This window comes from Drosophila subpulchrella, chromosome 2R (assembly GCF_014743375.2).
Source record: "Drosophila subpulchrella strain 33 F10 #4 breed RU33 chromosome 2R, RU_Dsub_v1.1 Primary Assembly, whole genome shotgun sequence".
NCBI classification, from domain to species: domain Eukaryota; kingdom Metazoa; phylum Arthropoda; class Insecta; order Diptera; family Drosophilidae; genus Drosophila; species Drosophila subpulchrella.
The window spans coordinates 5,009,670-5,025,774 of NC_050611.1; the positions used below are offsets into that span (position 1 = coordinate 5,009,670).

General features: G+C 43.3%; 2 protein-coding genes across 3 annotated transcripts; one reads left to right on the plus strand and one right to left on the minus strand.

The window, feature by feature from the left end:
• Nucleotides 1-7,740: 7,740 nt before the first annotated feature.
• Nucleotides 7,741-14,805, minus strand: LOC119550232. Of its 2 annotated transcripts, XM_037858799.1 has the most exons (7): nt 14,645-14,805; nt 13,714-13,880; nt 12,480-12,815; nt 11,840-12,423; nt 9,011-10,495; nt 8,841-8,953; nt 7,741-8,779 (listed from the first exon to the last, which is right to left on the minus strand). In XM_037858799.1, exons 2-7 carry the CDS (start codon nt 13,848-13,850, stop codon nt 8,567-8,569), a joined length of 2,868 nt encoding a protein of 955 aa, XP_037714727.1. In that variant the 5' UTR covers nt 13,851-13,880; nt 14,645-14,805; the 3' UTR covers nt 7,741-8,566. The 2 variants fall into 2 exon arrangements, with proteins under 2 accessions (XP_037714727.1, XP_037714728.1); XM_037858800.1 differs by lacking the exons at nt 7,741-8,779; nt 8,841-8,953; nt 9,011-10,495 and adding an exon at nt 10,732-11,552 and having other exon boundaries at nt 14,645-14,801.
• A 716-nt stretch (nt 14,806-15,521) lies between these two features.
• On the plus strand, nt 15,522-16,043 carry LOC119551346 (ubiquitin-like protein 5). The gene is made up of 3 exons (XM_037860662.1): nt 15,522-15,651; nt 15,708-15,846; nt 15,913-16,043. Exons 1-3 carry the CDS (start codon nt 15,613-15,615, stop codon nt 15,954-15,956), a joined length of 222 nt encoding a protein of 73 aa, XP_037716590.1. The 5' UTR covers nt 15,522-15,612; the 3' UTR covers nt 15,957-16,043.
• The last annotated feature ends 62 nt before the right edge of the window (nt 16,044-16,105 follow it).

Here is a 16,105-nt window from a genome sequence, read left to right on the forward strand (position 1 = left end):
ATAAATGACTTCTCATCAGAATAAAACGCTAAAAAATTAAGAAAAATGCGATGATGTCCAGGAGGAGAACGAGGGCAGGTCCAAGGCAAAAGGAAGAGGAGTGGAGGAGCAGGTACTGGAACAGGAAAGAATACGCAAATGGAGCTACAGCTGGCGGCAGGTGGTTGAGGCAATACAAATTGTTTTGAATTTAAATTGGACAACAGTTGCAGATACGTTTCGTATCTTTTTCCAAGCTTTAATCTCTGGCCAGACACTTGATCGTAGCGCTCTTTCCATTCCAACGAAATGTGTAACGACAGCTCCAAGGTTGCGGCAAGGATGCCAGCGTCGATGTTTTGTGTTTGTGCAACGTGGCGTGAATGAGCAACGGCAGAGGTCCCACCACCCCCGGAAAAACCAACCCCCTCCCCCAAACCCAAAACCTTCGTGGAACCATCAGTGTCAACGTGTCTCAGATACATCTGCACCTCCACCTGCAGTTGAAGTGCAAATGTGCAGTGTAATTAAAAGTGTGTGCACGTGCAGACCCTGGCAAAGCAATTCAAATAGAAAAAGGCAAGCGAAAGGCCTTTCAGCAGGTTCCGAGCTGGGGGTAATTTCGGGGAACATGAGTCCTCAGCCAACTGGCTTACTGATTGCTGCCGGCTGGGCTATCTGCCTGCCAATCTATAACCATAAGCCGGATTCAGAACTCGCCCGGGCGGAGTCTCAAAATAATAGAGGCACATTCCTGGTGCCTGTGCCCTTTCAATTAACATTTGACCGGGCTTAATTCGCAACCGAAACACTTCCCATCTTCTCCACGGAAAAAAATACAGGAAAAAGTAATCATTAGGGGCTCCAATGAAACTGTTCCATAATAACCATAGTTCCCCGAGGTGAAGTGGGTTTAACAAACTTAGATAACTTATTATAACGAAGTGGTATTGATATAATTCTTACACCATCAATAATAATCATAATTTTCTTAAAGGTTTTAGCTGCTAAGTAAATTTAGGTATAATAACATATTATCCTATTTTGAAGTATTTTCTGGCTACTTTTGAAATCAGCTTAGAGTAACAGGTGTGGTGTTTTAATGTTTTATAACCTTCCCCATATATATTCCCAATATACGTCGGATTAAATGTGAAATATATATCTATTTTTTTGTGAAAAATCTAAATCTATCATAAATTTGCCCCCATTCTAGTATCACTGGTAATCGGATGTTGTAGGAAATAATTTCCCATGTAATCCAAAATCCACCAATTAGTATTGATCATAACAGCCTGGGTGATTCATTTTTTCCTGGTGTAGCCTTAAGCCGGAGTAAATTAGTTTTCAGGTGGAACCAAAGCCAATGTCGGAATCACAATCAGAGCAAGTCAGGTTTGGCCATCTGGCGATGGGGCGATGGACAAGCACTTGACTTGAATATGTGATAATTGGGTTTTTTGCCCCTCCAACGGACATCACAGACGCCCTCAGCGCCGGCTCTTTCATTTTGGATTTTTCCCTTGGCTAATTGCTATTTCTGGAAAATTGCAGGAGCAGATCTGTATAAAGTGCATGGCAAGAGAAATATTTATGCAAAAACTGTTTGATATCTCCGCTTATATGCAATGAAAATATTAAGCTGGTCAGCATGCTAGTAGGCAAAGTTAAATATTAAATGCTGAACAAACAATCCATGAAAATTCAATTATTTTGCTGTTCGAGCAGGGCTCACTTTTGGCAAAGGATTCAGATTTAAGCCAAAACAATCTGAATTTGCAGTCGAACATGTTTTTTAAATTTGCGATTGCCACTCCATGGCTTGCCTTTAATTTGGATACAGAAATAGGAGCACAATGGGTATCCGAAAAGAAAGTGCGAACATGGAATAAATCTTGGCGAGCATTGTCCCGGTGGCTGCGGAGCCGGAACCAAAGCTGGATCCCAGAGCCAAAGCCACAGCCACAGCCAAACATCGAAGCACTTAGCAACTGCCTAATTTATGGCCCTGTCTGACAATGTGAATGTGAGTGTGAGTGCGGGTGCGATTGTGAATGCGAATGTGAATGCGAGTGTTTGGGCGCCGGGAGGCCAGACGGTCCACACAGACATCGGGCAAATATCAGACGATTAGCCACAGACGATTGCATTGAAACAAGGCTGGGAAATAGAAATGGCAAGTCCCCCGGCGAATCGATCCGCATTTAAATATTTTTGTGGCCGCCTCACTATCTCTTTTTCCCCCAGGCCAAAATCGATGTTTGAATAATTGTAATTGAATTAGATGGGATTGTTTTGACTCTCCGGCACTCCGGCCCTCGTCCTTATGGCCATGGCGCACACATCTCGGGACGACATTTATTGGCACAGTAAATGCTGCATGGTAGTCACGTAGTTGGCAACTGAAAGAGCAGCCAACGGAGTTCAAAGTTTTTGTTTTGGGGGCACATGACATGCAAAAGCGAAATCACAAAACACTGAAACGTGCTTTTTGACATTTTTGCAATGTATTTAGGCACGTGCAATATCTATCTGTGTGTGCGGCTCCTTTGCCAAATTGAATTTAGCTGCCAAAAATGGTATCGTTTTTAAAGGAGCAGGAGTTCGGAATCAGAATCAAAAGCAACAGCATTAGGGTCAATTACCGCTGCAAAGTGAATTGTCAACAAAATCGAAGCCCAGAAGCGGGCAGCAAACTGAATTCAACACATTGTCAAGCCGCCCAACTATATAGTCCACATGTGTGTGGGGTGCACTTTCATTATCTGTGCAAATATTTGCCAAAAATGGCAGTTGGCAGTTGTCTCCTAGCCTGTCCTCCTGCTAGAGTTGCTGGCTCGACACTTTTGGGCATCCTAGCGCAAGTTTTAAGCCGCTTAGTCCCACAGCCCTTTTCCCATTTCACATTTCCCATTACCCATTACCCTTCCCCCCGCAAAGTGAAAGTTATTGTACGGCCAACACACACACTCAGGCCCACCAACCCTGCGGTGCACATTTCATAAATGCGGTAGAAGAAAAACTATTTCATGTTGTTTGGTTGCGTGCGCTTTTGCGAAAGTTTCGGCCTCTTATGTCGGCTGTCCCTCAACTCAACTTTTGGTCTGTGCCGGAAACTAAGGGCCACCCCTCCGCCCTGACAACTTTCCACCGTTCCACCCAGGATGCCGTAAATATTTGCCTTTGCGGCGTAGATATAGATGCAAACACGTCGCCAGTTTGACTTTAAGACTCACCTGAAGGGACGTCCCGCCACGAAGTTGATGTGTTAACTGCCCCACAGCCACATTGGCAGCAGAAGCAGAAAGACCACTGGGAGAAAAGAAGGATGATTTCAGAAGAGATATTATAGTGATATATATGTTTCATATGAGATTTGGGGAACAAACTCCCTTTATAAAGTGAAGGGAAATGTGGTATGCAAAAAGTATGCAACATGAATTGTCTTGTAAATACCCCCAAATTCAGTGTCCGTCACGTATCGTACCATCTTTAAGGCACAAATTTAACAATTTTCAGGAGAATAAAATAAAGTAAAAAACCCAAGTTATCGCTCAAAAAACTGTCATCAAAATTGTAAAATAGATAATGTATTAAACACATTCTTTATTATACTATACTATCACAGAATATTACATGTAAACTACTTCCTCCTAGTTTAAAACCCAGTAACTATAGCTAGAAAGTGGTTGAGGCAACTTTTAATAGTGTCAAAACCAGATTATAAATAAATAAATAAATAAATGAAATAACAAATAAATAAGTAAATTAAAATGACCTTTAATTCCAATGTCCCTTAAAATCCCTAGTAGAATAGTCAAGTCTATTTCCCTTATGAATGCATAATTCTTAAAAGGATTGTAGAAAATGGATATTCTACTTCAGCGGTCGACAGCGTCCCATTAAGCGGGCATAGGAAAATCTCTGCTCAGTTTCCGCCGGCACACGTACAGTGTAGAACAGATGTCGACACACCCACAGGCTGCTTACTCAAATAAAAGACAAAAAGTCATTGTATTCCTTGCCGACCGCTGCTCTACTTATATGGCTTCTTAATTTCTTCACTCATTAATCATGATAATTATAATGATGAAAGAAAAAGTATTTAAATTTAAATATTTTCCTCTGTGCAGCAATCGCAGGCGAGCCAAGAGGAGAAAGTTAAACACATATTTGCGGCCATATACTCGTATACGTTATTGGAAAATTTTCAATTTGCTATTGAAAACGTGCGGCGGTATGGAAGGACGATGGCAGCGGAACAAATTTCATACTCGAGAAAGCTAATTAACTTCTCTTTACGAGGCATAAACTTCCGCCATTAAACGCATTTATTTTCATGCGAAAATAAACAAATACCCAAACACGAGGCGGCGGAGAAAGTAATGTTTTGACGGCTCCTTTTGTGCGCGAGTATATTTCCTTATGCATTAAAACGTCGCCGGGCACGCACACAAACAAAAGCCGCGGCCCGTGTGAATTTACGACAGAGCCGTTGTCAAAGGGGGTCGAGAGGGGCATCCTAGGGGGGCGATATGTCTGCTGGTACTTAGCAAGTTGGGGTATTTACTTAGCACGTGTTCCCTCGCCCTACTGCTCTACCTCCTAGCACGGGGCCTATTTGTTGCTTGCTTTTAATTAACAAATGCCTTGCAACGCTTTTCACAATCATCGAGCGGTAATGAAAGGCAGTAACCTCACCTGTATAAAGAAAGAAGACATAAATTGAGCCCGCTTTTTAATGCCGCCCCATCATGATTTACTGGCTCATCGACAGTGATGATAACGACACGATTTCCCAGCGAACCGTCACCAATCTGGTTGGTAGTCATTTTTATTTTGTTTACTCTCGCATATTTTCCCACAAAAACTTCTTTATAGGGTTAATAAAAATATTTTATTTCACAAGTTTCTTCCACTGCATCCTGCATCCAAGACGAATAAAAATGTATTGTGGTAACAATTTCTTTAAACGTTTAATTTTATTATTTAAAAACAGAACAGTTGCTATGGAACATCCCGAAGATATCGGTTATAATATACCTAATATAGCAATTCCACCCTTTCTAAAGTTAAGGATCTGCTACGCTTACCCCATGAAGTCTGAAAAGGGCCTGGTGTTGATAACCATCGGCAGTAGCTGTCCAGAGTCCATCTGTCCGGAACTCGTTACGTTTAAAGCAGGGTTCAAAAATACTAATACGTAGCAGCAACAGAAACCACAAAAATGTTTTAATATTGCTACAAGAGTAATTTCTTTTAGGACTACAAACAGAAATCTACGAGAGCCGTAGCAATATTTAAAAGTCGTAGAGTAAACGGGTATGTTAGATTCGTCGGAAAGTACTATGACACAGGTAGAAGAATGCGACACTATAAAGTATATATATTCCAGATCAGCATTGCTAGCCGAGTCGATGCAGCCCTGTCCGTCTGTCCGAATGAACACTGAGATCTCGAAAACTAAACAAATTTTTGGATTAAGCATACAGATTATATACCCGTTACTCAGGTAACCCATTAACTAATAGTCCGATTTAAACCAATTTTGGCACGCCGAAAGATATTGACAAATTAATTAAAATACAAAAAAATAACAAATTTAGGCGTTCGACTTTATATAATATAATAATATACATATATAATTTACATGTAAAATTGTAACTCTCCAGCCTTTGAAATTAATTGCTTATAACTATTCATTGGTGGCCGTTTGTGGGCTTTAGAGTGGACGTGGAAAACTTTTTTTAGGTCAATCGATGGGTATTGACCAAACAAATACATTTGAGTTACCATTTTTATTATCTGTGCGTGCCACAGTTTTGTGCGGTTTGTGGACGGGCACTCTGCTGAAATAAAATTGCGCTGCGCAAGAATCTCTAGAATCTGCATGCATAATTTCTGTTATAGTTTCCGAAATCACAGCGTTTACGTAAACAGACCGACAGACATGGCTAGTGATCCTAATCATGATTATATATTCTTTATAGGATCGGAAACGATTCATTCTACCTGTTACATACATTCCGACCAGTACAATATACCCTTTAACCCCTTTTTTTAAAGATTGGGGTTCAAAAAACACAGAGTTGCACTTGTCAAATGCCAAGAGTCAAAAATGGCTAGAAAAACATTTTTTCACTTTTCTGTCTATTTCCTTATGAAAATGACGGATCAAAGCCAATAGGATCCTTATGCATTCATTAAGGTAATTCGTTTTGTGTTTCACAGTGTAACTAATGCTGTTGTCTGTTTGTATTACCTAGAAACCATTTTTTTTGTTTGGTGTAAGCATCTTTTTGCACGCTATCGTAAATACTTGGAGAATTTCCTTATCAAGCCAAGCCGAAAACTTTCCAGAAACTTTTCTTGCGGCTGGGGGATAAATGTGTGATATGATGGCCGGAGTTTTATTGTCTCGGCCAGATTGCAACTCCCTTTATGGCTGGCACACTTCAGCTGGCGCTGGCTGATCCCGCCATTAATGCCTGCAAATTGTGCCTCGACACGCCAGCAAATTCAATACAAAATAGAAAAAGTTCCCGGCAACTTAAACACTCTGCTGGGCTCGCTTCAGCTCGGGGAAGTTAGTAGTTGGGTTGCCTTTATTTTTTACAGCCCCTGCTGGAAACTTTTCTCATTAGTCACTATTTTTAGCTGCAGTTTAATTGTTACACACTCGCAGGACGAAAGTTTCCCGGCCAGAGTGCGAGTACTCAGAGTTGTTTCAATTTTTTATATTCCTTCGCTGGGAATTCATTTCGTTTGGTGGTGGGCGGGTGGCTGCCATTTGAGCAAGATTTGTGTAAACAAATTAAGCGTGCTGCATGCCAGGCCATTTCTTTTCTAACCATTGAGCAGGTGCGAAATGAATATGGGGAAGTTACGCCCAACAAAATTAAAAGTTTTCGGGCCCCGGTGGCAATTAAAGTTAATGTGGGTGTGTGTGTGTGTGTGTTTGTTGGCAGGGGAATTCCCCAGTAATTACATAAAACTCGTGAGCAATGCCTGTAATTCAGGCTCAAACGAGGAGGCACAAAGCTTTGACATGCCACAGAGCTGTTCTGGTGCAGGACCTTCCGGAGGAATCTGCCTAATGTCGACCCGAAAGCCTGTTTGCTGCACTATTCTGGGAAATTTCATACATTTGCTGGTGGTACCTTTGCCGGATTCCTAGCACACAAGATGTTCCTTCGAAATTCGTCAACCGTCTTTTGTTTCAGACAGAAAGCTGGCTTTAATTAAGTGCATGCCTTCACCTGCGCTCGAATATGAATCCTTTGAGTTGCCGCGCCCGGAATTTGCTCGCAGAACAAATTAAATGACAATTTACATTAACCCAAGACGACATCCTTGCGGAGTCAACCGTTGCAAAGGTATTTTCATATTAAATTACCCAAGAAGAGTCTGCAACAGAAATGCACTTAATAAGTTCAGCAGATGGAAACACAAGTCCTGTTCTCATCATTTATGCCAAATCGGCTTAACAATAACATTGAAATCGTCAGCAAATTATAAGGAACTGCAGTCAAGAGTGAAATGTAATGCATTGCAATTTAATCCGAATTTAATAGAAACTAAAATTAAATAGCAAAGTCCCAACTGCTCAGTTTAAGCCCTTTCCACCCACTTTTTTTAAACCATTCACTGCCGTAAAAGAATGACTAATTACAGCAACTGGATAGGATAGTACGGGTTAATTAGTTGCCCTGCCTTTGACAGCCATTTTTTGCCTCCCTTTTAACCAAGAAAACGTTTTAATTATTCCAAGCAACGTATTTATTGTTTAAAAAATGGGATGAAGCCTTAATAAACAAACGAAGTAAATACAAACTAAACCAATTAAGTAGACTTACAAACAATAGAAAGTATATATTTTACTATCAGCTATTTTTGGGTTCACTCTTTAGACATACATATATTGAACGTATACGACGAGTACGGAAAACTTTGGATTGGATTAATTTGATTGGGTGAGATATGTTCGGGTTTCATTCGATAGTTTTAATTGAGATGTTTAATGAGTTTCAATTTTATTTTACACTATTTCAGAGGGGATGTTTTTCAGATAAATTCAAATCGCTATTGCTATAAGTGTGCAAGTTTCCATTGTAAAACATTTTGGCTTAGGCATAACTTAAACTATAGATTTCCAGCAAGTGTGCGGCTTAGACAAACTATGACTATTTAGTTCAAAACGCTTTTAAATGGCAAACATGGTAAACAATATGCATATGTTAGTAGAGTAGACTTAAAGGAACGATGATTGATTTCAGAGGGACAAACTAAGTGTGAATAAATATTATAGGACTTTCCTTGGACACTGGACTCGAGCCCCGACTTACTTATTTAGGTATGTACAAGTTAACCTTACTTGGGTATAAACACTTCAATCCTACGATATGATACAAAACACTTAAAAGCTATAGCCTTACTCTTCACATAGTTCGCATAAGTTAAAGGCGGCTGGGCTCAGTTGATCCACGTCTCGCGGTAATAAATTGTTGAGTTTCCTTTTTAAGGCACAGACATTATGTACACCTGACAGTACTTAGGTAACTATATATAGCGAGGGACTCGGTTAGATCTATGTGGCTGGGGGTTTGCCGTGCACTCGAAACCGGTAGAGGCATGTGTAGGTGGGTTGACCATGGTTCGTCTCGATGCGCAATTCGACGATCTCGTACGGCCGTTTGATGTCCAGGTTCTGAACGGCGAAGTACTGGAGGGAGGCGCCATTGTCCTCGAACTGGTACTCGCCGAACAGCACAGGTTCCTGGTCCTTCTCTTGCTCCAACCCCTGAATATATGTAAATCTGATTAGATCTAGACTAAATGTTTTGCTGATTGTTCACACTTACCCAGACGGTGAAGTTGCGAGGAGCGGAGTCTATCCTTCCTGTCGGGGACAAACTCTTGGGTATGTGTTCGAGGGTGAATCCTGTGACGTACACCAACGAGTTGAGCTTCAGCACTGTAGGGGTGAAAATTGTAAGAATTTCTTTAGATTAAGTATTGACTCGCGACTTGCCTAGGAATCCGGGGAAACCCTGGAATGCCCAGCACTCTCCCGGCTGCACATTGGGTGAGATGGCCACCCGCGGTGTGTTGGTGGGGTACCAGAGTGGAATGCCAAACACCGATATCTGAGCCGATTTCGTCTGATAGCTCTCGGTGCAACGCGTCGAGAGGATTTGGCCGCCCGCCGACTCCAGGGCGAAGTCCACCAAACCTGTCTTGTCGGCATCGTAAATAGCCAGCACCGTCTTGACTATCTGGCGCACCTCATCCTCGCGGATGTGGCCCTTCAGCGCTTTGGCACTCTCGTTGTGTTTCGCCTCCACGACCACCAGAATCTCCCGCTTGAGCCGCTCGCTGATGTCGCTCATCAGCAGGATACTGGAGCGCTCGATCTCGTCGCGGATGTTGTTGTTGGTGCGCTTGTTCAGCTCCAGCAGCTGCTGCTCCAGGTAGTCCTTGGCCACGAACATGCTGCGCACCCAGCTCTGCAGATCGGCATCATCCAATTGGCCAGCGGCACCGCCAGCGGTGGATTGTTTGAAGCCCAGTATTTCGACCAGGGAAAGTTTAATCTGCTTGTTGAGAAGAGCGAACTGAGAGTCGTTGAGGGCAGAAAGTTTGGATTCGATTTCGGCCAGAAGCCCGCTGAAGCGCCGATCCTGAGCCAGTTCGTGCTGCTGCATGCGTTCCAGCAGATCCTCCTGACCAAGCTTCAGGTTGCTGATTGACTGGTGCAGGTCGGCGTTCTCCGCCTGCTTATCAGAAAGGGCCAGCTTAATGAAAGCGATCTCCCTGTTCAGGCGATCAATTTCGATTTCTGCGGGAGGGGAACCAGAACTCTCCTTCGGCTCTAACTGCTGCACCTTGAGATTAATGCGAGCATCTACAAAATCGGCCAACTCGGGAGCCAGCAAGATACGTTCCAGCAGCGCCGCAAAGTCAATCTTCTCCAATTGAATTGTGTAGTGCGATTCTGACTTAATAAGCCTGGTGATCTCCTCTATGTTGGCTTGCGATATCTTCGCTCCATCCTGCCAGTCGCCAGATTGTTGCAGCTCCAGTTTCAGTTTTATGGCCAGATCAGCCAAATCCTTCTCGGTTAGCTGTGTTTTCTCGGCAAACTGCTGCAGGTTCTCCTTCATCAACTGAACAATAAGTTGCACCTGCTGCGGTGGTAGATCCTTTGATTGCTGCTGCATTTTCAGCTCCACCAACTGTTGCACATAGCTATTGACATGGTTTAAGATATTCTCGTACTCCTCCGCAGTCAAGGCCTTCTGGATGTTCTTCTCGATGCTGGCCATGTTGATCTTGATGACTTCGGCTTCCTCCTGGGGACTTCTAACGATGGGCACCTGCAGCCAACTCTTCAAAGAGGCTCCAGCATCGGACAAACGGCTTTGCAGGGAGCCGAAAAGGGTCAACGGCAGCGGCAATAGAGCTTCGGCGCGCTGAACGTACTCAATGCGTTGATCCTCCTGCAACAGCGACCATCCTGACCGAAGAAAAAACGAAACAGAGCACTATTAGTTGGCAATCCTTCTACATTTCCAGTTCCCCACAACTTTCATATATAAACTGACTTAGGTAAGGGGGAACTTTGTCTTTGGGGTTAATTCCAACACAAATGCAGAAGGATAGAGTTCGGTTTTGGCCAACCAATATTGCTTGTTTACATTTTACTTACCATTTAGCGAACTTCCAACAAATGGCAAATAAAACAAACTACTCTTCTTTTGTACTTGATGTTTTGTATGAAATTGTTTGCGGTTTATTTTTTGTATAGACTATTACAAAGCAAACAGTGAACAAATTACAATTAAACGTTGTTTGACAACAAATAAGATTTAGGGCATTCACCCAGACGGATAATGGCCCTAATTGTTGGACAAGAGTTCAGTTTACGTAAATGATTACAAGAGTTCTGCAATTTGAACAGCGGCGAGCTCTATCCTTCTCCCATCAGCCTGTGATGTTGCATTGTGTTGGGAATCGTGTTGGTTGTTAGGGTGGGATACATGTGGGGTGGATGTCCATGAGAAAGTGTATATGAGGGGACAAAAAAGTATAACATAAATGGGATAGTTGCGATCCCAGCAGACGGACAAAACGCGGACCAAATGCTTGAGTTTGTACTTGAATTGTTCATATAGAAAGTGTTGCATATCTGTTGATATGCCAAGGAGCGTTGTCGTCTTAAGAGGGTCCTATTAAATAAGCAACTGCTGCAGCAGTTCGACCACCAAACGATAGCCTGCCCACTCCAGATGTTCCCTACACACGCTCATAATAGACTTCATCGTCGGCTTGAAAAATCTGGCGCCCCTTGTTGACCACATTTTGGCCAATGGTTCTCAAATACAAAACATAGTCGTCGGCCCAGTCGCGAACGCGCACCGCATGCTCGGCGGCCTGGGAGCGCAGCGATTCATACTGGGCCTGGTTCAGGTAGTCGCTCACGTTGATCTTGGGCAACTCAGGTAGGGTGAATGTGTATTCGGACAGGGATTTGGGTGGGAAAGTTTCATTGGGGTGTATGTAATAGAACAGACCTGCAAAGGCAAAGCAAATTAGGCGTTGGTCCTTGGCAGATGGCGAATGCAAAGCAAAACATGTCTTCACGTGGCCATAAAGTTCTGATCCGCGGGATTTCACTAACAAATTACTGATGGCGTCACGCGACTGTCAACGACCAGCCGAGTGTATAAATAAACCCACCGAAGGTGATACATATACATAAAGCACGAATTCTCGAACCGACGCAAGGTCAGGGCACACGATCGAACATATTTTACTTTACATCGTTGTAAATCGGACGGTGCTTTGGAGGCCTACTTACCAGTCAACAGCAGCAAGGGCAGCAGAATCAGCAAAAATATGAAGAACCGCTTTTTCGATTTGTTTTCCGCCTCCGAGGAACGCAGCAACCACGTGTCCAAACTCAGCACCGATCCAATAAAAATGTACAAGTAGCGCAGCAAACTCGTGAAACCTCCTCCGATAGACTGGGCCACTTTTCCCAGGAATCCAACTTGTTGGCTCTGATGACGCTTAGCATAGTAGTTTTGATAGGCATTTGTCTCGGTGGCCGAGAGATGGGTCACTCGAGTCCACACGGTGGTGATGCTGCTGACGACCAGCTGGATTAGGCGGACGAGCCACCAGCTCTGGTTCTGCTTCTGCCCAAAGGTGGCGTCCAGTTCGTCTGCGGAGTCGTAGTTGGTCTGCCGGGCGTAATTGGACTGGTAGCGGCGGCGGATGAACTCCTCCTGGGTGGGGTTCTGCTTGACCATGTAGTTGACACGATCGTTGTGGTTTTCTAGGCTGCGCCTAGACATGTTGGGCATGGCCACAATGCCCGGTGCCAGCTGGCGGCGGTGGGGGGACAGTTCGGAGTAGGTGTAGTCCGTTTTAGGGGTTTTGCTGAAAGACAACTCAATTAGTATTTGGTTTTAAGGGGTCAGGATTAGATTACTAACTTCCAATACTCGCCGGCATCACGGTACTCAATGTAGGCCAGGTAGTCGCTGACATTTCCTGAGCTGAGGTTGCCGTTCGAGTGGTTGAGTTTCTCCTGGACGGAGTTTAGCGCGTTTTGTGTGGTCTCCAGCTGGCTTCTGTTGCGCGGCGTGGATGTGGCTCCACCGGATAGCTTGGTGAAGATCGAGGTGACTGTGGTGGTGGTCGAGGTCTGCTTGCGTTTGGCCTCCGGGGTCATGTCGTCGCTGGAGTAGTCCGAGGTCAGTTGGGCAAAGGCCTTGCCTCGGGTTTTCTTGCTGCTGCTCGACTCCACTCTGTGCTCCTCCACTATCGTTCTAAAAGGGATGTAGATAGTAGTTGGTTAAAATTTATCGGAAATATTCAAGTGAGTAAGTCCCTGATAACGTGTTCGAAATCGTTTCTAACTGCCAGTACAACGTATCAAAACAAAAATACAAAAATATGCTCATAAACGTCGCTGACCTTCAACGCTGCTGGCTGTTAGCCCACCCCAACCTGCTCGTTTTTATGGCTAAACGTGAAAACGAATCTGTGATGGCCAACGTGGGACTCCGAGTGTCGTCATCGAGTTTGGAAGACTGATCAGAGCGTCGGGCTCTCTTGAATTAGGCGCCAAAAGCTAACGAAGCTCGACGAGATACCGCACCCTGTATGTGGCTTTGCCTTCGTTTTCTGCCCGTTTCGAAATTGAAATTCGCGCCGAGCGTGAATAACAAGGAGGTGACGTCATGGCGGCAAGCACACGGCATACAGTCACTACAAATATGTATCGCTGTACAGTCCAACATCTCTTAATGGAACTTATGGTCGCTATAAAAATGTACAGTATCTCAGAAATCTTGATTGATGTTTGTTTTCAGAGCGTCTTAAAAAGGTATTCTCTGGAAATCATTAGTCAAACTTGGACCGAATATTTTAAAGTCTTTCTAACCCGAATTGTATGTGAGACTATCGAAGTTCGACTGTAGCTGTGACGCGATTGCTTAATAAAAGTTAACAAATGTGTTCTTACGTGTAATAAAATTGGATTTCCTAATAGCCTGTAATTAAACTCACATAACTCTAATTCCACCCTCAAAAAACTTCTATAAATAAAACTTTTACTGATTATAAATTCTAACAACACAGAAAGGGTAGGGTCAATTGTAAACTATTTTCGAAGAGGGTTTCTAGCTGAAGAGGTCCTATTTCGGGACTATCCCAAATACTTACTGCACACTGGGGACCGCCGACTTCTTTTTGGGGTGGTGCACATGTCCATCCTCTCCAGCGTGATCGGCCGATCTCAAAAAGGGGGTCTTGGAACGCGACCGCCGACGCGTCTCTATCTGGTACGTATCATCGCTCATGATTAGATTCTCTTGCAAGTGCTCGGGGCCCTGTGGGTAAAGAAAATAATTAACATGGGCAGCGATTTATGTATTTGGAGTAAACATTAAAACCCGTCTGCGACCGTGAGAGCGAGTATGTTTGTGTGTGTGTGCTGGGCGTGGGTTGTTTACAATTGGGCAGCTGGAAAACATTCGTGGGGTCTACTTTAATACTTTACTTTAATGCTCGAGTGCTTTTCCTATCGGGCTTTTCTCGCAACATTAATGCCGCATTATGCAATGCGAATGCGATGCGTGTGGAAATGAAATAAAATGAAATGAGCGCAATGCCCGGTTTTTAATTAGAATGCAATGGGGAGGTAAGTAGGCATAGGCGGGCCGTAAAGACGGCTTCTAAAAATAGGAGAGAGCATTTTCGGATCGCGAATTGCTTGCCAGTGACCGTGGAACTATTGGTGGACTCATAAAGTCGATTTTTCGGTGGGTGGGGGAGGGGAGTATCGCCTTTTGAGCATAGATTGCAGGGGGCGGGGCAGGCGGAACAGGGTGCTCCGGCGGACACAACCACGCCATTCACAAACAAAAAAACAACGCGCGCTAATCAATACAGTGAATTGCCGAAAATGGGTTCGCAGCACAGGCGCAAACAGTAGGTATTTCGGTGAAATGGAAACCCAAACAAGTTTTCCGCAGCTGCGTCATAAACGTAACTGTGAAAATGAAGCACGCACACAAACACACACACACGAACGCAAGTACAACTGGGCAATCATTTTAGTGTTTCAGTTTTCGCCCATAATTATGGCACTTACTTAATAATATTCTCGTTCTACCGCACTTAATGAATTTCTTTTAGATTATATTAGATGAGTATGCGGCTTGTTTGCAAGCGCCGCAAATGTTTTATAAATAGCCTCAACTGGCGCGTCGACGAAATCACGTCTTTTCCGAGCGGCGAAAAAATTCGAATAGATTGTGCTGTCAAGGGGAGGTGAGGAAGGCAGGGTCGGTGTGACCGCGATGGGTTTTATTTAAATATCCCAAAAATATTTCAAACGGTTACTCTAAAATGTTATACTACTGTTAACCTCCTTACAAATGACTCTCAAATGTTAAAGCCTGTTCAGACTAGGGTGATGTTATGAAGCTATCGAAATATGTGGTTAATTCGCTTTTTTTACAAATGTAGGTTTTACTCAAGGGCCAGAAAATTGTGAACAACAATCAACTCGCGTTATGTACGAATGCATGGAGTCTCCGGACCTTCAAAATTTCCCGGATTGCTGTGTGGCCAATGGACTGTTCCATTTCATACAATTGGGCATGAGAATAGTTAACATCCGATTTAAGAATAAGGTGGTTGACGCAAGGGACACCTTTGATGCTCGCGAAATGCTAAAATGCTTTGGGTACTTGTTTCCTGTGTGTTTTGGTATCCCACGGAGACCACAAGTTCTACGAGATTAACCAAAGTCTAAAGTTCTAAAACAAACTCTCGCAATTTATGACTATTCTGAAAGTTAAAGAATTAAAGAACAAAACTTCACCTTAATTAATGCGTCCCGTCTACTGTTCAAAATATCCATTTAATTTTAAACGATTTAACATTTTCATGAATACCCTCATTAATTGAACGGCAAAGTTAACAATAACATAGCACGGACCTTTAGCAGTGACTCAAACCACGGGTTATTCAGTTCATAACAGTTGACAACCCTAAGCCGAATATATCAAAACAAGAGGTTTTCTTGTTGTGAATTGAACTGCAAAGCCATAAAACATGATAGAAATAACGTGTAATGATCGTCTTGGCAAGAAGGTAAGTTCAGACCCCAGAGCAAACAGTAATCTACTTAACTCAACGCCTCAACGCAGGTGCGCGTCAAGTGCAACCCAGACGACACAATCGGGGACCTCAAGAAACTCATTGCGGCACAAACGGGCACAAAGCACGAGAAGATTGTCCTGAAGAAGTGGTACACCATCTACAAGGATCCCATCCGCCTATCCGACTGTAAGCCTTTTAGCAATTGCTTAGCAATGCCTAGCTAAAAACGAATATGTTTTCCCATTTTCTTAGATGAAATCCACGATGGCATGAATCTGGAACTTTACTACCAATAAATCTGCGCGGGAAGAGTTTCTGTTTCGTTACTGTCCCCTTTTATATAGCATCTTTGATAAATAAACTCATTTTGAATAAATACTGTACATCTTGGTTAATGTTTATTGTAAAAGGAAAATAAATAAAAAAAGTCCTAAAAGAAACCCCT